Source organism: Enhydra lutris, unplaced genomic scaffold, assembly GCF_002288905.1.
Source record: "Enhydra lutris kenyoni isolate GAN:26980312 unplaced genomic scaffold, ASM228890v2 scaffoldscaffold1, whole genome shotgun sequence".
Lineage (NCBI taxonomy): Eukaryota > Metazoa > Chordata > Mammalia > Carnivora > Mustelidae > Enhydra > Enhydra lutris.
The window spans coordinates 26470569-26485030 of NW_019154085.1; the positions used below are offsets into that span (position 1 = coordinate 26470569).

The following is a 14462-nucleotide window of genomic DNA, read 5'->3' on the forward strand; positions in this document are numbered from 1 at the left end:
ACCTAAGTCAATGTAATTTTTCATCAAAGATCCAGTGTTTTAGTAAATTTCAGTGTTCTCAGGCAATTAGAAGAGGAAGGTAAAGGCCATAGGTCTCCTCCCGGTAATCTTGCAACCAGCTGGTATGAAAGTGAATCTTAGCCCAAATTCTCCTAAACATAAAGCACTTATTAGCCACAAGCTAAACATTTTCTTCCTGTAACACCAGAGAATTCTCCCTTTCTTTTCTCAAGACCCACGGTAGGAAAGTTGGAAAGAAACTTGATACAAGTTTCATTTTTAGGTAGACACAAGAGTACCCTGATAACCACACCAGGTAACGCAGCCTCAGATCCGTGAAGTAGGAGGACAAAGGTCATATAAGGCTTTAGGCCTTGAGCAGTGCTTGGTCTAACAGATTCTTAGCAACATCTTCCTACAAAGATGATGGAGCCAGTGTTTCTAGCTAAACACTTACTAGACTATGACTCATTTCATAAATGGAAAATCATTGCTAACATGCTTTATGCAATTTAATGAACCTTCGGGTGTAAATTTTGCTAAAGATCATTGATATGATTGAACAGCCATTTGGGAAGTGGATTCCTGATGAGGATACTTCAAATGCTAACTACATATCTCTAGGATGTATGATGGAGTTCACTTATACATTCTGCACTGCTCATGCTGAAGAATTTTTTAAGTGAATTGCTACCTAGAAACTACAACTCTTGGTTTTTGAAAATACTTATAATACTGTTGTTTCTAAATTTAATTTCACTAAATGCTTAGAATATAGATAAGTAGAAAATCAAATGAACCCCATTTTTTATACTAAATGATTAAAGGAGACTCAAGCTAAGACCTGGGTCCCTGACTCAGTTTTCTACGACCCACTCTCTTAAACCCTGATGGTAAGGGATTTGAAAATGGAGATGCCACATATCCTTTTGTTGTGTGTCAAAGCAGAACATGGACTAATATTCTGGAAGCAAATAGTAACACTTCTTGAGACAGTACAAACACAGTGTTCCGAGTGGCTGCCCCTTTTAACTCTATTCATGGTAGTGATATGGAAATTGAGAACACTGCTTTCAGTGCAATTTAATCCAATTTAAACATATTCCTTGTGATGTTAGTAATAGAAAGTTATCTGTAGAAATGCATGAATGTATTACTCTCATGGAAAAGAAGCCAGGGCTGTGCCATGATGCCTCTGTGACCCCTGAAGAGTAATCAGATAAACTGGTTTCTGCTGTCATCGATGCAGAGCTCTTCCAGAAGCTACTGATTTTAAACTGATGCCCCCTAGTGAAACTTACATGTAATGTCTTAGCTACAGAAAAGTCATTTTTATGATCATCTTTAAAAACTGTTTAACCACTTATGTTAAATGAATTTATGGATCATGATATCCACACATGATAAAAAATTTTTAAAAACAATGTCTTAATTTAAAAGCCAAATACATTTTGAAATGATTTGCAATTCGATAATACGTTATTTCAGTAGATAACTGCTCTGGCTTGGTTTAGTAACCAAAAAGTCACTATATATGTGTCATACAAAAACGCAGACTTGGATATTGTAAATTATTGGCTCTGATAGTGTCACAACCGAGTTTCCTGGGGAAAGATTTTGAAATGGAGCAATGAAAGAAGTTATCGGCAAACACCAATGGAGAAGAGAAGACAGGCAGGATGGGAGGAAATGTTACTAAAATGGAGTCACAACAAAGGCTTCAGCCAACTTAATGGGGGTCTCTGGAGCTGGGATAACTCTTCACACACCTGTACCAATGAACTTGTCGACAGATACAGGATGTTTCTGGACAGGCTGGGAACCATGGGAGAGACAGCTGTCATCAGTCGATGGCTGTTCCCAGGGAGACTAATCTGATAGCCCAGACACTGAGACCGCCAGCAGCTGAGGGAATCTTCCAGCCCCAAGGACGACAGGCTTGAGCAGTGTCCCCACATCCTCTGCTACAGTCCACCCCTGCAATGTGCTGATCCGCTGGCTCCTTATGGCAAGTTCTGGGAGGGGCTCCTCCAAGGAACCTGCTGCATTTCAATTCTTGAGAAATGAAGAAGGCTAACCAGACAACAGTTAGCCCCACGGCTGCAGCTGGTCTCAAGGTCACAGTCATGGTGACCATCATGTCTCTCCTCTAGATTCCTGAACGGTACTCCTCAAAACTCTCAAGGTCTTCAAAAGCAAGGAAAAGTCTGAGTAGCTATTGTAAGCAAAAGGAACCTGGGGGACCATGGAGGCTAAATGCAGTATGATGTCCTAGATGGGATCCTGGAACAGCGAAAGACATAAGACAAAAACTAATATCTGAGTAGACAATGGGCTTTACTTAGTCATGATTACTTATCAACATTGGCTCATTAGATGTGACAAACCTACCACACTAAGGTAAGATGTTCATAGTAGAGAAAACTTGGTGTGAGGTGTATAGCACCTCTTTATGATCTTTGCAACTTTTCTGTAAATCTAACACTATTCTAAAACCAAGATTATTTTTAAAAGTAACAAGGAAAAAAATTGGATAACTTATGCCTTGGTGGTTCTGATAAAAACCTAGCTCCTGATGAGCAATTTTTCAAATGATGTGTGATTCTTGCCTGCAAATCGCATGGCCTTCCCCAGAATCCTAGAGGTCTGTGTTGTTATTCTCCTATTGAGTTTTCCAAAAATTCCACACGGCCTCTTTTCCTGTCCCCAAGACTTATATAATCAAAGGTGTCTGTAGGGTCATAGCCTAGACCTGCTTTGGAGCCTTTTCTTGCCCTAGACCTCCCTCAGGGGTCTAAGATTTTCATGTCACCCCACTGTCGGGGGTGGGGCAGTAATTCCAGGTGAGAATATAAAGAGGCCTGCCAAGCGTTCTGATGCCTTCTTAGCTATGGGAGGTGAAAGATGAAATAACTTGACCTTTCCTTTGGGGAAGATGTTCCAGCAATGCCCTTGACCACTGGACCCCTAAAAGCTTCATCAAATTCAGAGGTCCCTGAGACTTTGTAGGATTCTCCCATCCTCTGAAGTGTATGTCTTTTCTCCATGCATTTGCCACTTCGTACTCCTCAGATCTAATGCCATTGAGATGGACGACCCATGTGATATTCTGCAGAATGATCACATGATACCCATCCCTTTGGACTATATTGTACAGGGTGGGAGAGTCTAGCTTGGGAGCAAGTCCATTAATGTTACCATTGTCCGTCCCAAGAGAATGCAAACATTTCTGGTTTGCCTTTCTGATGAGTATGGAAAGAACATATTTGCCAGATCAATGGCCACATGCCATGTAGCTGAGTCTGTGCTCATTTGTTCTCACAAAGATTCCACATCTGGCTCAGCGGCTACAAGTAAGGCTACAACTTGGTTGAGTTTTCAATAATCCACTTTCATTCTCTGGCATCCATCTAGTTTTCAGAGAGGCCAGCATGGTGAATTAAATGGAATTATGGTCAAGACCAACGTCCTGCAAACTTTAGGTCTTCAAGGGCAGCACTAATCTCTGCCACCTCCCTGGGATGCAGTGTTGACTTTGGTTTACTGTCATGGCCAGGGGCTGGAGCAGTTTCAGACTTTCCACTAAGCTCTCCCACTAGGACAGTTTTTAACTCACAGGCCAAGAAATAAATGGTGGTCCTGCCAAGTCCCAAATACACTCAGCCCAATAATTTCTTCTGGATGTGGGGAGATGACCACTGGAGAGATCCATGGACTCAGTGGAACTACTCTGAGTTAGACCTGGGCCAGGACTCCATAAATCCCATAGACTTCCATTCTCCAAGGTACACTATCATGATACTCTTATCCGTTGAGTATCTGTGTCAACTTGGACATTGTGTCCCACATCCTCAGAGTATTTTTGTACATACTTTTCCCCAGTGTACAGTTATCCAGGGAAATGACTGTAGGTCCTTTTGAGGAAGGACTAGGGAAGTCTTTGCCATATATACTTGCGTGGTGTTGCAAAGACCTCCTCTTGGGGATCTAGACCATCCTCCAGTCAGTAGTTTTTGGATCTGGAAAATAGCCAGGGTCTGGAAACCTAGCAAGAAATCATAACTTTCTGTTAGGGTAGCTGTGCCCCATCTGTCTCCTGGTCAGCGTTCTTGGAGATCTTTCGCTGGTATAGCTTGAGCAATATTCTTACTGGTTACCCCTCTGTTCCACCTCTAGGGATGCTGTGTTCTATTAACCATCTCCAGCTCTCTCTGCAGGAACCCTCAGACCTGACCATTCATTATGATCCTTGTGCCCACTTTGCTTCTGGCAGTGAAGCACTGCCCCTGGACCCCTATTTGTCCACTGCATTGCTATTAGTGAGCCCACTTCTGGAAGAGCATCTGGACCACAGGCCTTACCCCTGAGCTCCTCAGTGATGTGGCTTCCCCCTCACCAATGCATTCCTGATCACCTTGGTCTGCGTGTCCACTGTGCCTTCCTGGGTGCCCCCTTTAAGAAAACATGAATACTTGATTGTTTACTGCCATAATATCCATGAAACAGGAAATCAGCAAACTCCAGGGTTTCCCCACTGGAGCACATTAAAATAAATAACTTTTAATATGGAAAGTTCCATTCATCTCTACCATCAAAGCACTGTGCATACACAGATGAACCTTTGAGAAGTACTACAGTGGTCAACAGGGAGACATTTAGAAAGTAGGAAAACCCTCCAGCCACCAGCACATCTGTCGATCGGGTCCTGCCGAACTCTGTGTGAGCTCTGGAGTGGTCCCTGCAATCACCCTTGAGCCTGTCATGTATTGTGGTATCCCCTGGACTTGAGCACAGATCTGCCCTTTGACTGCTTTAGGACAAGGGGGAGGAGGTCCTTAAACCCATTTGCCTATCAGCTTCTTTACCCTTTATTATAAAGGGATTATGGAAAGAATGATCCGTTCCCTCTTACTTCTTGGAAATATCGCACACATCCAGCTGAAAAGTAAATAGAAAAACTTTTTAATTCCCTGCGAGGAAAAATTCCTGGATAATTCCATGTTTCTTATACTCATAGAGACATTCTTATCCTTATTCATACATTACCAAAAATAAAGACAATGTTTACAATTAATTCTCCAAAGACGCAAAAAAGGCAGAAAGACAAAACACAAATTCCAAGGACAGACATGGAAACAATACGATTTAGAAAGATTTATTGTTTATTTTTTGTTTTGTTCTTATTTATTTGTTTCACTGTTTGTACGTTTATCTCGCAAGAGCCTACAGAAGTGAGGGAAATCGTGTGCAGGCTAATTTTAAACAATGTGAGAGAGAAGTTAAACATTAAATATAAAAAATAAAACTTTTGGCTTACTTACTAAACTAGAAAGAATCTTCCTGAAACATGTCAGTTAAATTGATCTGCAATGGATTAATAAATGAAGAACATGTATCTTCCTCTAAGAAATATTTCAAACATCGTGTACACTACTAAAAGAGCTGGTCAGCAAGTTTTCAAGTCACCATCCCCTGGACAAACTAAAGACAAGTTACCCTTTATCTGAAGTCAGAAGAATAAAGTCTATAGGAGTAAAAATATTGCCAGTGTTCTCAGCAATCTACCAATACATCTGACAGGTTCTGAAAGTCTACTCAATAATGTGAACCAAGAGTCATTTCCCGGCAAGCTCCTTGCTTGAATGGCAAGTAACTTCCGAGGCTGGACTTCTCAGTCTGTGGAGAGAAGCAAGTTGTATTGGCAGCACTGATCCATCTTGAAAATCCAGAAGACAGTCCTGCAATAACCCTCCGTGTAACAGAGCTGCAAGTCTGCACTGCGGGTCTCTGGGCAAGTGTGACTCTGCCGCTGAGCCAGAAGCAGATTAAAGAGAAGAGAAGGAAGTGGAGGTCAAATGTTTCAGTTGATAGACACTAGCCCAGATAACATACCATGGCCTTGAGGTCTTGAAATGGATGAGATGCCAAAATGAGGTAATCAAGTATTGATAATGTTAAGAATTTAAGATGCATGTCCCACCACTGAAGACAGAACTTTTTGACATGGGATTGATCTATCTGAAAGTCCCTTCTGGGCAGCCCTGTTAGATATTCCTATTATCTGCTATATCAGAACCTCTGAAGAATTCTGACTTATACTCAAGATGATGTCTCTGACACCTTCAAGGTTCTGAAGGAGCTTCCAAATCAAAGAAATGTCACATGATGCCTCGTATTATTTTAGCGTTAGCTTATATTACACAGCGATTTTTAAAAATTCAGTAGTCCATATTTGGGCTCAATGATAGCTTTATCAGTCTTATTGTTTTCTTACCTAGAACATCCCATTCTCCCAATAGGCTTGTTGTACAACCAAAACCAAAATGTGGACAGTGGGTTCTTGAAATCTAATCAGCCGGGACAAAAGATCCCAGTGACCATATCCCTGATACAAGATCCCCAGTGTGTTTCAACACAACCCAAACATTTCTTATCGTAACATCCTCTTGAAGACCAAATATTCCAAACCCTTAGTTTTTTGTAGGATTTAGGATTATTTCTCACTTAGGTAGCCCTCCACTTGCTTACTGTCTTCTATATGCATTTGTCCAACTTGGATTGGCTGTTGAGTACCAGCAGGGGGATCCCAATTCTGCTTCCTAGACTGTCCTTTAGGGACTTGGAAACGGAAGGTAGTGCAGTTCTTTCTGGCCATCTGCCAGGCTTGGGACTCCTGGCTTCTTGGGGTAAGTTCGACTGGCGATTTTAAAGAACTCTTCTGCTGCATCGAGAGCAATGAGACGGTCCTGCCGAAGATTTAAACATACAAGTATTGTCAAGATGGGAACTCAGCCATGTTGATGGGAAAACCAATCTAGTAACAATACCCACCCTAGAAATAATCATGAACAAGTAAAACATTGCTTCAATTTTTCTCAACAAATTTAGAGATGTCCCTAACCTTTACTCATATTACCCAAGAAACATTCCACACTCTTATTAGAGTCCCTTTCAAAATCTTTTTAAATCTTAGGTTCTATATATATATATTTAAAGATTTCACTTATTTGTTTGAGAGAGAGAGCATGAGAGGGGAGAAGGTCAGAGGAGCTCCCCGTGGAGCTGGGAGCCGGATGCAGGACTCGATCCCACGACTCCAGGATCATGACCTGAGCCAAAAGCAGTTGCTTAAACAACTGAACCACCCAGGCTCCCAATCTTAGGTTATATTAACAACGTTTCTCACATCTCTGACCTGCAAATGATTCAAAAAGCTGGCCGCATAGCAGAAGTGGTTGAAAAGTACGGATTCTTGAGCTACAACCTGAGCCTCAATAGGGCTGAGTGCAATCCAGAAATCTGAAAATTTAAAGCCCATCAGGTGGTTCTGATGCTGTCGGCTTCTGGAAACCAGCGTATAAGATGCTAGCTTCATCTATCTCCCCAAACTGTGCTGTTGTGGTGGTGCTGGAATGATGAGTATTTGGAATAACAGAAAAGCAAAAACTTGAGGGGAGGAGTCAAGATGGCGGAGAAGTAGCAGGCTGAGACTACTTCGGGTAGCGGGAGATCAGCTAGATAGCTTATCTAAAGATTGCAAACACCTACAAATCCAACACGAGATCGAAGAGAAGAAGAACAGCAATTCTAGAAACAGAAAATCAACCACTTTCTGAAAGGTAGGACTGGCGGAGAAGTGAATCCAAAGCGATGGGAAGATAGATCACGGGGGGCGGGGCCAGCTCCCGGCAAGCGGCGGAGCAACGTAGCACAAAATCAGGACTTTTAAAAGTCTGTTCCGCTGAGGGACATCACTCCAGAGGCTTAACCGGGGTGAAGCTCACGCGGGGTCAGCGTGGCCTCAGGTCCTGCAGGGTCACAGAAGGATCGGGGGTGTCTGAGTGTCGCAGAGCTTACAGGTATTAGAACGGGGAAGCCGGCTACAGAGAAAGAGCCGAGGAGTGAGCTCTAAGCTCGGGGTTACCTTGAACCGGTTGTAGGCTCGGTCAGCTCGGAGCGCGGCCGGAGGCCAGGGTGACGGGAGTAATTGGGCGCTGTTCTCTGAGGGCGCACTGAGGAGTGGGGTCCCGGGCTCTCGGCTCCTCCGGGCCAGAGACCTGGAGGCCGCCATCTTCATTTCTGTCCTCCGGAAGTCTACGGAAAGCGCTCAGGGAACAAAAGGTCCCGAAAGCAAACCCGAGCGGATTACTCAGCCTGGCCCCTGGTAAGGCGGTGCAATTCCGCCTGGGGCAAAGACACTTGAGAATCACTACAACAGGCCCCTCCCCCAGAAGATCAACAAGAAACCCAGCCAGGACCAAGTTCACCTACCAAGGAGTGCAGTTTCAATACCAAGGATAGTAGCGGAATTCCAGAGGAGGAGAAAGCAAAGCACGGAACTCATGGCTTTCTCCCCATGATTCTTTAGCCTTGCACTTAATTTAAATTTTTTTTTTCTTTTTCAATTTTTTTTCTCTTCTTCTGCTAAATTTTTTTAACTTTTACCCTTTTCTTTTTTAACGTTTTTTAACTAGTTTATCTAATATATATATATATTTTTCCTTTTTATATTTTTCTTTATTGGTTTTCTTTTTTTAATTGTTTTTCTTTTTTTTTTCTTTCTGAACCTTTTTATCCCCTTTCTCCCCCCTCACGATTTGGGATCTCTTCTGATTTGGCTAAAGCATATTTTCCTGGGGTTGTTGCCACCCTTTTAGTATTTCACTTGCTCCTTCATATACTCTTATCTGGACAAAATGACAAGGCGGAAAAATTCACCACAAAAAAAAGAACAAGAGGCAGTACCAAAGGCTAGGGACCTAATCAATATAGACATAGGTAATATGTCAGATCTAGAGTTCAGAATGACGATTCTCAAGGTTCTAGCCGGGCTCGAAAAAGGCATGGAAGATATAAGAGAAACCCTCTTGGGAGATATAAAAGCCCTTTCTGGAGAAATAAAAGAACTAAAATCTAACCAAGTTGAAATAAAAAAAGCTATTAATGAGGTGCAATCAAAAATGGAGGCTCTCACTGCTAGGATAAATGAGGCAGAAGAAAGAATTAGTGATATAGAAGACCAAATGACAGAGAATAAAGAAGCTGAGCAAAAGAGGGACAAACAGCGAGGGGAGAATTCGAGAGATAAGTGACACCATAAGACAAAACAACATTAGAATAATTGGGATTCCAGAAGAAGAAGAAAGAGAGAGGGGAGCAGAAGGTATATTGCAGAGAGTTATTGGAGAGAATTTCCCCAATATGGCAAAGGGAACAAGCATCAAAATCCAGGAGGTTCAGAGAACCCCCCTCAAAATCAATAAGAATAGGTCCACACCTCATCACCTAATAGTAAAATTTACAAGTCTTAGTGACAAAGAGAAGATCCTGAAAGCAGCCCGGGAAAAGAAGTCTGTAACGTACAATGGTAAAAATATTAGATTGGCAGCAGACTTATCCACAGAGACCTGACAGGCCAGAAAGAGCTGGCATGATATATTAAGAGCACTAAATGAGAAAAACATGCAGCCAAGAATACTATATCCAGCTAGGCTATCATTGAAAATAGAAGGAGAGATTAAAAGCTTCCAGGACAAACAAAAACTGAAAGAATTTGCAAACACCAAACCAGCTCTACAGGAAATATTGAAAGGGGTCCTCTAAGCAAAGAGAGACCCTAAAAGTAGTAGATCAGAAAGGAACAGAAACAATATACAATAACAGTCACCTTACAGGCAATACAATGGCACTAAACTCATATCTCTCAATAGTTACCCTGAATGTTAATGGGCTAAATGCCCCAATCAAAAGACACAGGGTATCAGAATGGATAAAAAAACAAAACCCATCTATATGTTGCCTACAAGAAACTCATCTTAAACCCGAAGACACCTCCAGATTTAAAGTGAGGGGGTGGAGGGGCGCCTGGGTGGCTCAGTGGGTTAAGCCGCTGCCTTCAGCTCAGGTCATGATCCCAGGTCCTGGGTTCAAGCCCCACATCGGGCTTTCTGCTCAGCAGGGACCCTGCTTCCTCCTCTCTCTCTGCCTGCCTCTCTGCCTACTTGTGATTTCTCTCTGTCAAATAAATAAATAAAATCTTTAAAAAAAAAAATAAAGTGAGAGGTTGGAAAAGAATTTACCATGCTAATGGACATCAGAAGAAAGCAGGAGTGGCAATCCTTATATCAGATCAATTAGATTTTAAGCCAAAGACTATAATAAGAGATGAGGAAGGACACTATATCATACTCAAAGGAACTGTCCAACAAGAAGACCTAACAATTTTAAATATCTATGCCCCTAACGTGGGAGCAGCCAACTATATAAACCAATTAATAACAAAATCAAAGATACACATCAACAATAATACAATAATAGTAGGGGACTTTAATACTCCCCTCACTGAAATGGACAGATCATCCAAGCAAAAGATCAACAAGGAAATAAAGGCCTTGAATGACACACTGACCAGATGGACATCACAGATATATTCAGAACATTTCATCCCAAAGCAACAGAATACACATTCTTCTCTAGTGCACATGGAACATTCTCCAGAATAGATCACATCCTCGGTCCTAAATCAGGTCTCAACCGGTATCAAAAGATTGGGATCATTCCATGCATATTTTCAGACCACAATGCTCTGAAGCTAGAACTCAATCACAAGAGGAAATTTGGAAAGAACCCAAATACATGGAGACTCAACAGCATCCTTCTAAAGAATGAATGGGTCAACCAGGAAATTAAAGAAGAATTGAAAAAATTCATGGAAACAAATGATAATGAAAACACAACGGTTCAAAACCTGTGGGACACAACAAAGGCAGTCCTGAGAGGAAAATATATAGCGGTACAAGCCTTTCTCAAGAAACAAGAAAGGTCTCAGGTACACAACCTAACCCTACACCTAAAAGAGCTGGAGAAAGAACAAGAAAGAAACCCTAAACCCAGCAGGAGAAGAGAAATCATAAAGATCAGAGCAGAAATCAATGAAATAGAAACCAAAAAAACAACAGAACAAATCAACGAAATTAGGAGCTGGTTCTTTGAAAGAATTAACAAGATTGATAATCCCCTGGCCAGACTTATCAAAAAGAAAAGAGAAAGGACCCAAATAAATAAAATCATGAATGAAAGAGGAGAGATCACAACTAACACCAAAGAAATACAGACAATTATAAGAACATACTATGAGCAACTCTATGCCAACAAATTTGACAATCTGGAAGAAATGGATGCATTCCTAGAGATATATCAACTACCACAACTGAACCAGGAAGAAATAGAAAGCCTGAACAGACCCATAACCAGTAAGGAGATTGAAACAGTCATCAAAAATCTCCAAACAAACAAAAGCCCAGGGCCAGATGGCTTCCCAGGGGAATTCTACCAAACATTTAAAGAAGAACTAATTCCTATTCTCCTGAAACTGTTCCAAAAAATAGAAATGGAAGGAAAACTTCCAAACTCATTTTATGAGGCCAGCATCACCTTGATCCCAAAACCAGACAAGGATCCCATCAAAAAAGAGAACTACAGACCAATATCCTTGATGAACACAGATGCGAAAATTCTCACCAAAATACTAGCCAATAGGATTCAACAGTACATTAAAAGGATTATTCACCACGACCAAGTGGGATTTATTCCAGGGCTGCAAGGTTGGTTCAACATCCGCAAATCAATCAATGTGATACAACACATTAATAAAAGAAAGAACAAGAACCATATGATACTCTCCATAGATGCTGAAAAAGCATTTGACAAAGTACAGCATCCCTTCCTGATCAAAACTCTTCAAAGTGTAGGGATAGAGGGCACATACCTCAATATTATCAAAGCCATCTATGAAAAACCCACCGCAAATATCATTCTCAATGGAGAAAAACTGAAAGCTTTTCCACTAAGGTCAGGAACACGGCAGGGATGTCCCTTATCACCACTGCTATTCAACATAGTACTAGAAGTCCTAGCCTCAGCAATCAGACAACAAAAGGAAATTAAAGGCATCCAAATCGGCAAAGAAGAAGTCAAACTATCACTCTTCGCAGATGATATGATACTATATGTGGAAAACCCAAAAGACTCCACTCCAAAACTGCTAGAACTTGTACAGGAATTCAGTAAAGTGTCAGGATATAAAATCAATGCACAGAAATCAGTTGCATTTCTCTACACCAACAACAAGACAGAAGAAAGAGAAATTAAGGAGTCAATCCCATTTACAGCTGCACCCAAAACTATAAGATACCTAGGAATAAACCTAACCAAAGAGGCTAAGAATCTATACTCAGAAAACTACAAAGTACTCATGAAAGAAATTGAGGAAGACACAAAGAAATGGAAAAATGTTCCATGCTCCTGGATTGGAAGAATAAATATTGTGAAAATGTCTATGCTACCTAAAGCAATCTACACATTTAATGCAATTCCTATCAAAGTACCATCCATTTTTTTCAAAGAAATGGAACAAATAATCCTAAAATTTATATGGAACCAGAAAAGACCTCGAATAGCCAAAGCAATATTGAAAAAGAAAGCCAAAGTTGGTGGCATCACAATTCCGGACTTCAAGCTCTAGTACAAAGCTGTCATCATCAAGACAGCATGGTACTGGCACAAAAACAGACACATAGATCAATGGAACAGAATAGAGAGCCCAGAAATAGAACCTCAACTCTATGGTCAACTAATCTTCGACAAAGCAGGAAAGAAAGTCCAATGGAAAAAAGACAGCCTCTTCAATAAATGGTGTTGGGAAAATTGGACAGCCACATGCAGAAAAATGAAATTGGATCATTTCCTTACACCACACACGAAAATAGACTCAAAATGGATGAAGGACCTCAATGTGAGAAAGGAATCCATCAAAATCCTTGAGGAGAATACAGGCAGCAACCTCTTCGACCTCAGCCACAGCAACATCTTCCTAGGAACATCGCCAAAGGCAAGGGAAGCAAGGGCAAAAATGAACTATTGGGATTTTATCAAGATCAAAAGCTTTTGCACAGCAAAGGAAACAGTTAACAAAACCAAAAGACAACTGACAGAATGGGAGAAGATATTTGCAAATGACATATCAGATAAAGGGCTAGTGTCCAAAATCTATAAAGAACTTAGCAAACTCAACACCCAAAGAACAAATAATCCAATCAAGAAATGGGCAGAAGACATGAACAGACACTTCTGCAAAGAGGACATCCAGATGGCCAACAGACACATGAAAAAGTGCTCCATATCACTTGACATCAGGGAAATACAAATCAAAACCACAATGAGATACCACCTCACACCAGTCAGAATGGCTAAAATTAACAAGTCAGGAAATGACAGATGCTGGCGAGGATGCGGAGAAAGGGGAACCCTCCTACACTGTTGGTGGGAATGCAAGCTGGTGCAACCACTCTGGAAAACAGCATGGAGGTTCCTCAAAATGTTGAAAATAGAACTACCCTATGACCCAGCAATTGCACTGCTGGGTATTTACCCTAAAGATACAAACGTAGTGATCCGAAGGGGCACGTGCACCCGAATGTTTATAGCAGCAATGTCTACAATAGCCAAACTATGGAAAGAACCTAGATGTCCATCAACAGACGAATGGATAAAGAAGAGGTGGTATATATACACAATGGAATACTATGCAGCCATCAAAAGAAATGAAATCTTGCCATTTGCGACGACGTGGATGGAACTAGAGGGTATCATGCTTAGCGAAATAAGTCAATCGGAGAAAGACAACTATCATATGATCTCCCTGATATGAGGGAGAGGAGATGCAATATGGGGGGTTAAGGGGGTAGGAGAAGAGTAAATGAAACAAGATGGGATTGGGAGAGAGACAAACCATAAGTGACTCTTAATCTCACAAAACAAACTGAGGGTTGATGGGGGGAGGGGAGTTGGGGGTGGGGTGGGGTTATGGACATTGGGGAGGGTATGTGCTATGGTGAGTGCTGTGAAGTGTGTAAACTTGGCAATTCACAGACCTGTACCCCTGGGGATAAAAATATATGTTTATAAAAAATAAAATTAAAAAAATAAAAGCAAAAACTTAAAGCAAAATGAAGGCACATAAAAAATACATCCACGGGTGCCTGGGTGGCTCAATCAGTTAGGCATCTATCTACCTTTGGCTCAGGTCATGATCCCAGGGTCCTAGGATCGAGCCCCATGTTGGGCTTCCTGCTCAGGGGGGAATCTGCTTCTCCCGCACCTTCTTCCCCTCCCCCAGCCCCTGCTTGCTCTCTCTCAAATAAATGAATAAAGTCCTAAAAAAAAATGCATATATATATATATATATATATATACATATATATATATATATATATATCCACTTACCACAACAAAGAGGTATCTCTCTGAGAGCTCCCAGCTTGTTGGAAAAATACTGGTTTCTTCAGCCAGTTTTAACAATATCTCCCGAGCCTTCCTTGTGTTTTTAGAATCACTAATGGTGCTGAGTTTCGTCACGGACAACAAAGAGTCGGCTTCCTTCTGAAAACCTACAGACGTTATAT

The 14462-nt window shown here is 41.3% G+C and overlaps 1 protein-coding gene across 1 annotated transcript in view; it reads right to left on the reverse strand.

Annotated features, from left to right (window-relative positions):
- Positions 1-5144: 5144 nt before the first annotated feature.
- The window catches only part of LOC111145675 (melanoregulin), a 65230-nt gene continuing 55912 nt past the window's right edge, over positions 5145-14462 (reverse strand). Inside the window, exons 4-5 of the mRNA XM_022500766.1 lie at positions 14284-14447; positions 5145-6746 (exon numbers count right to left, since the gene is read on the reverse strand). Of these exons, the coding sequence (XP_022356474.1) occupies positions 6612-6746; positions 14284-14447 (299 nt within the window). The 3' untranslated portion in view covers positions 5145-6611. The remainder of the gene's footprint in view (positions 6747-14283; positions 14448-14462) is intronic.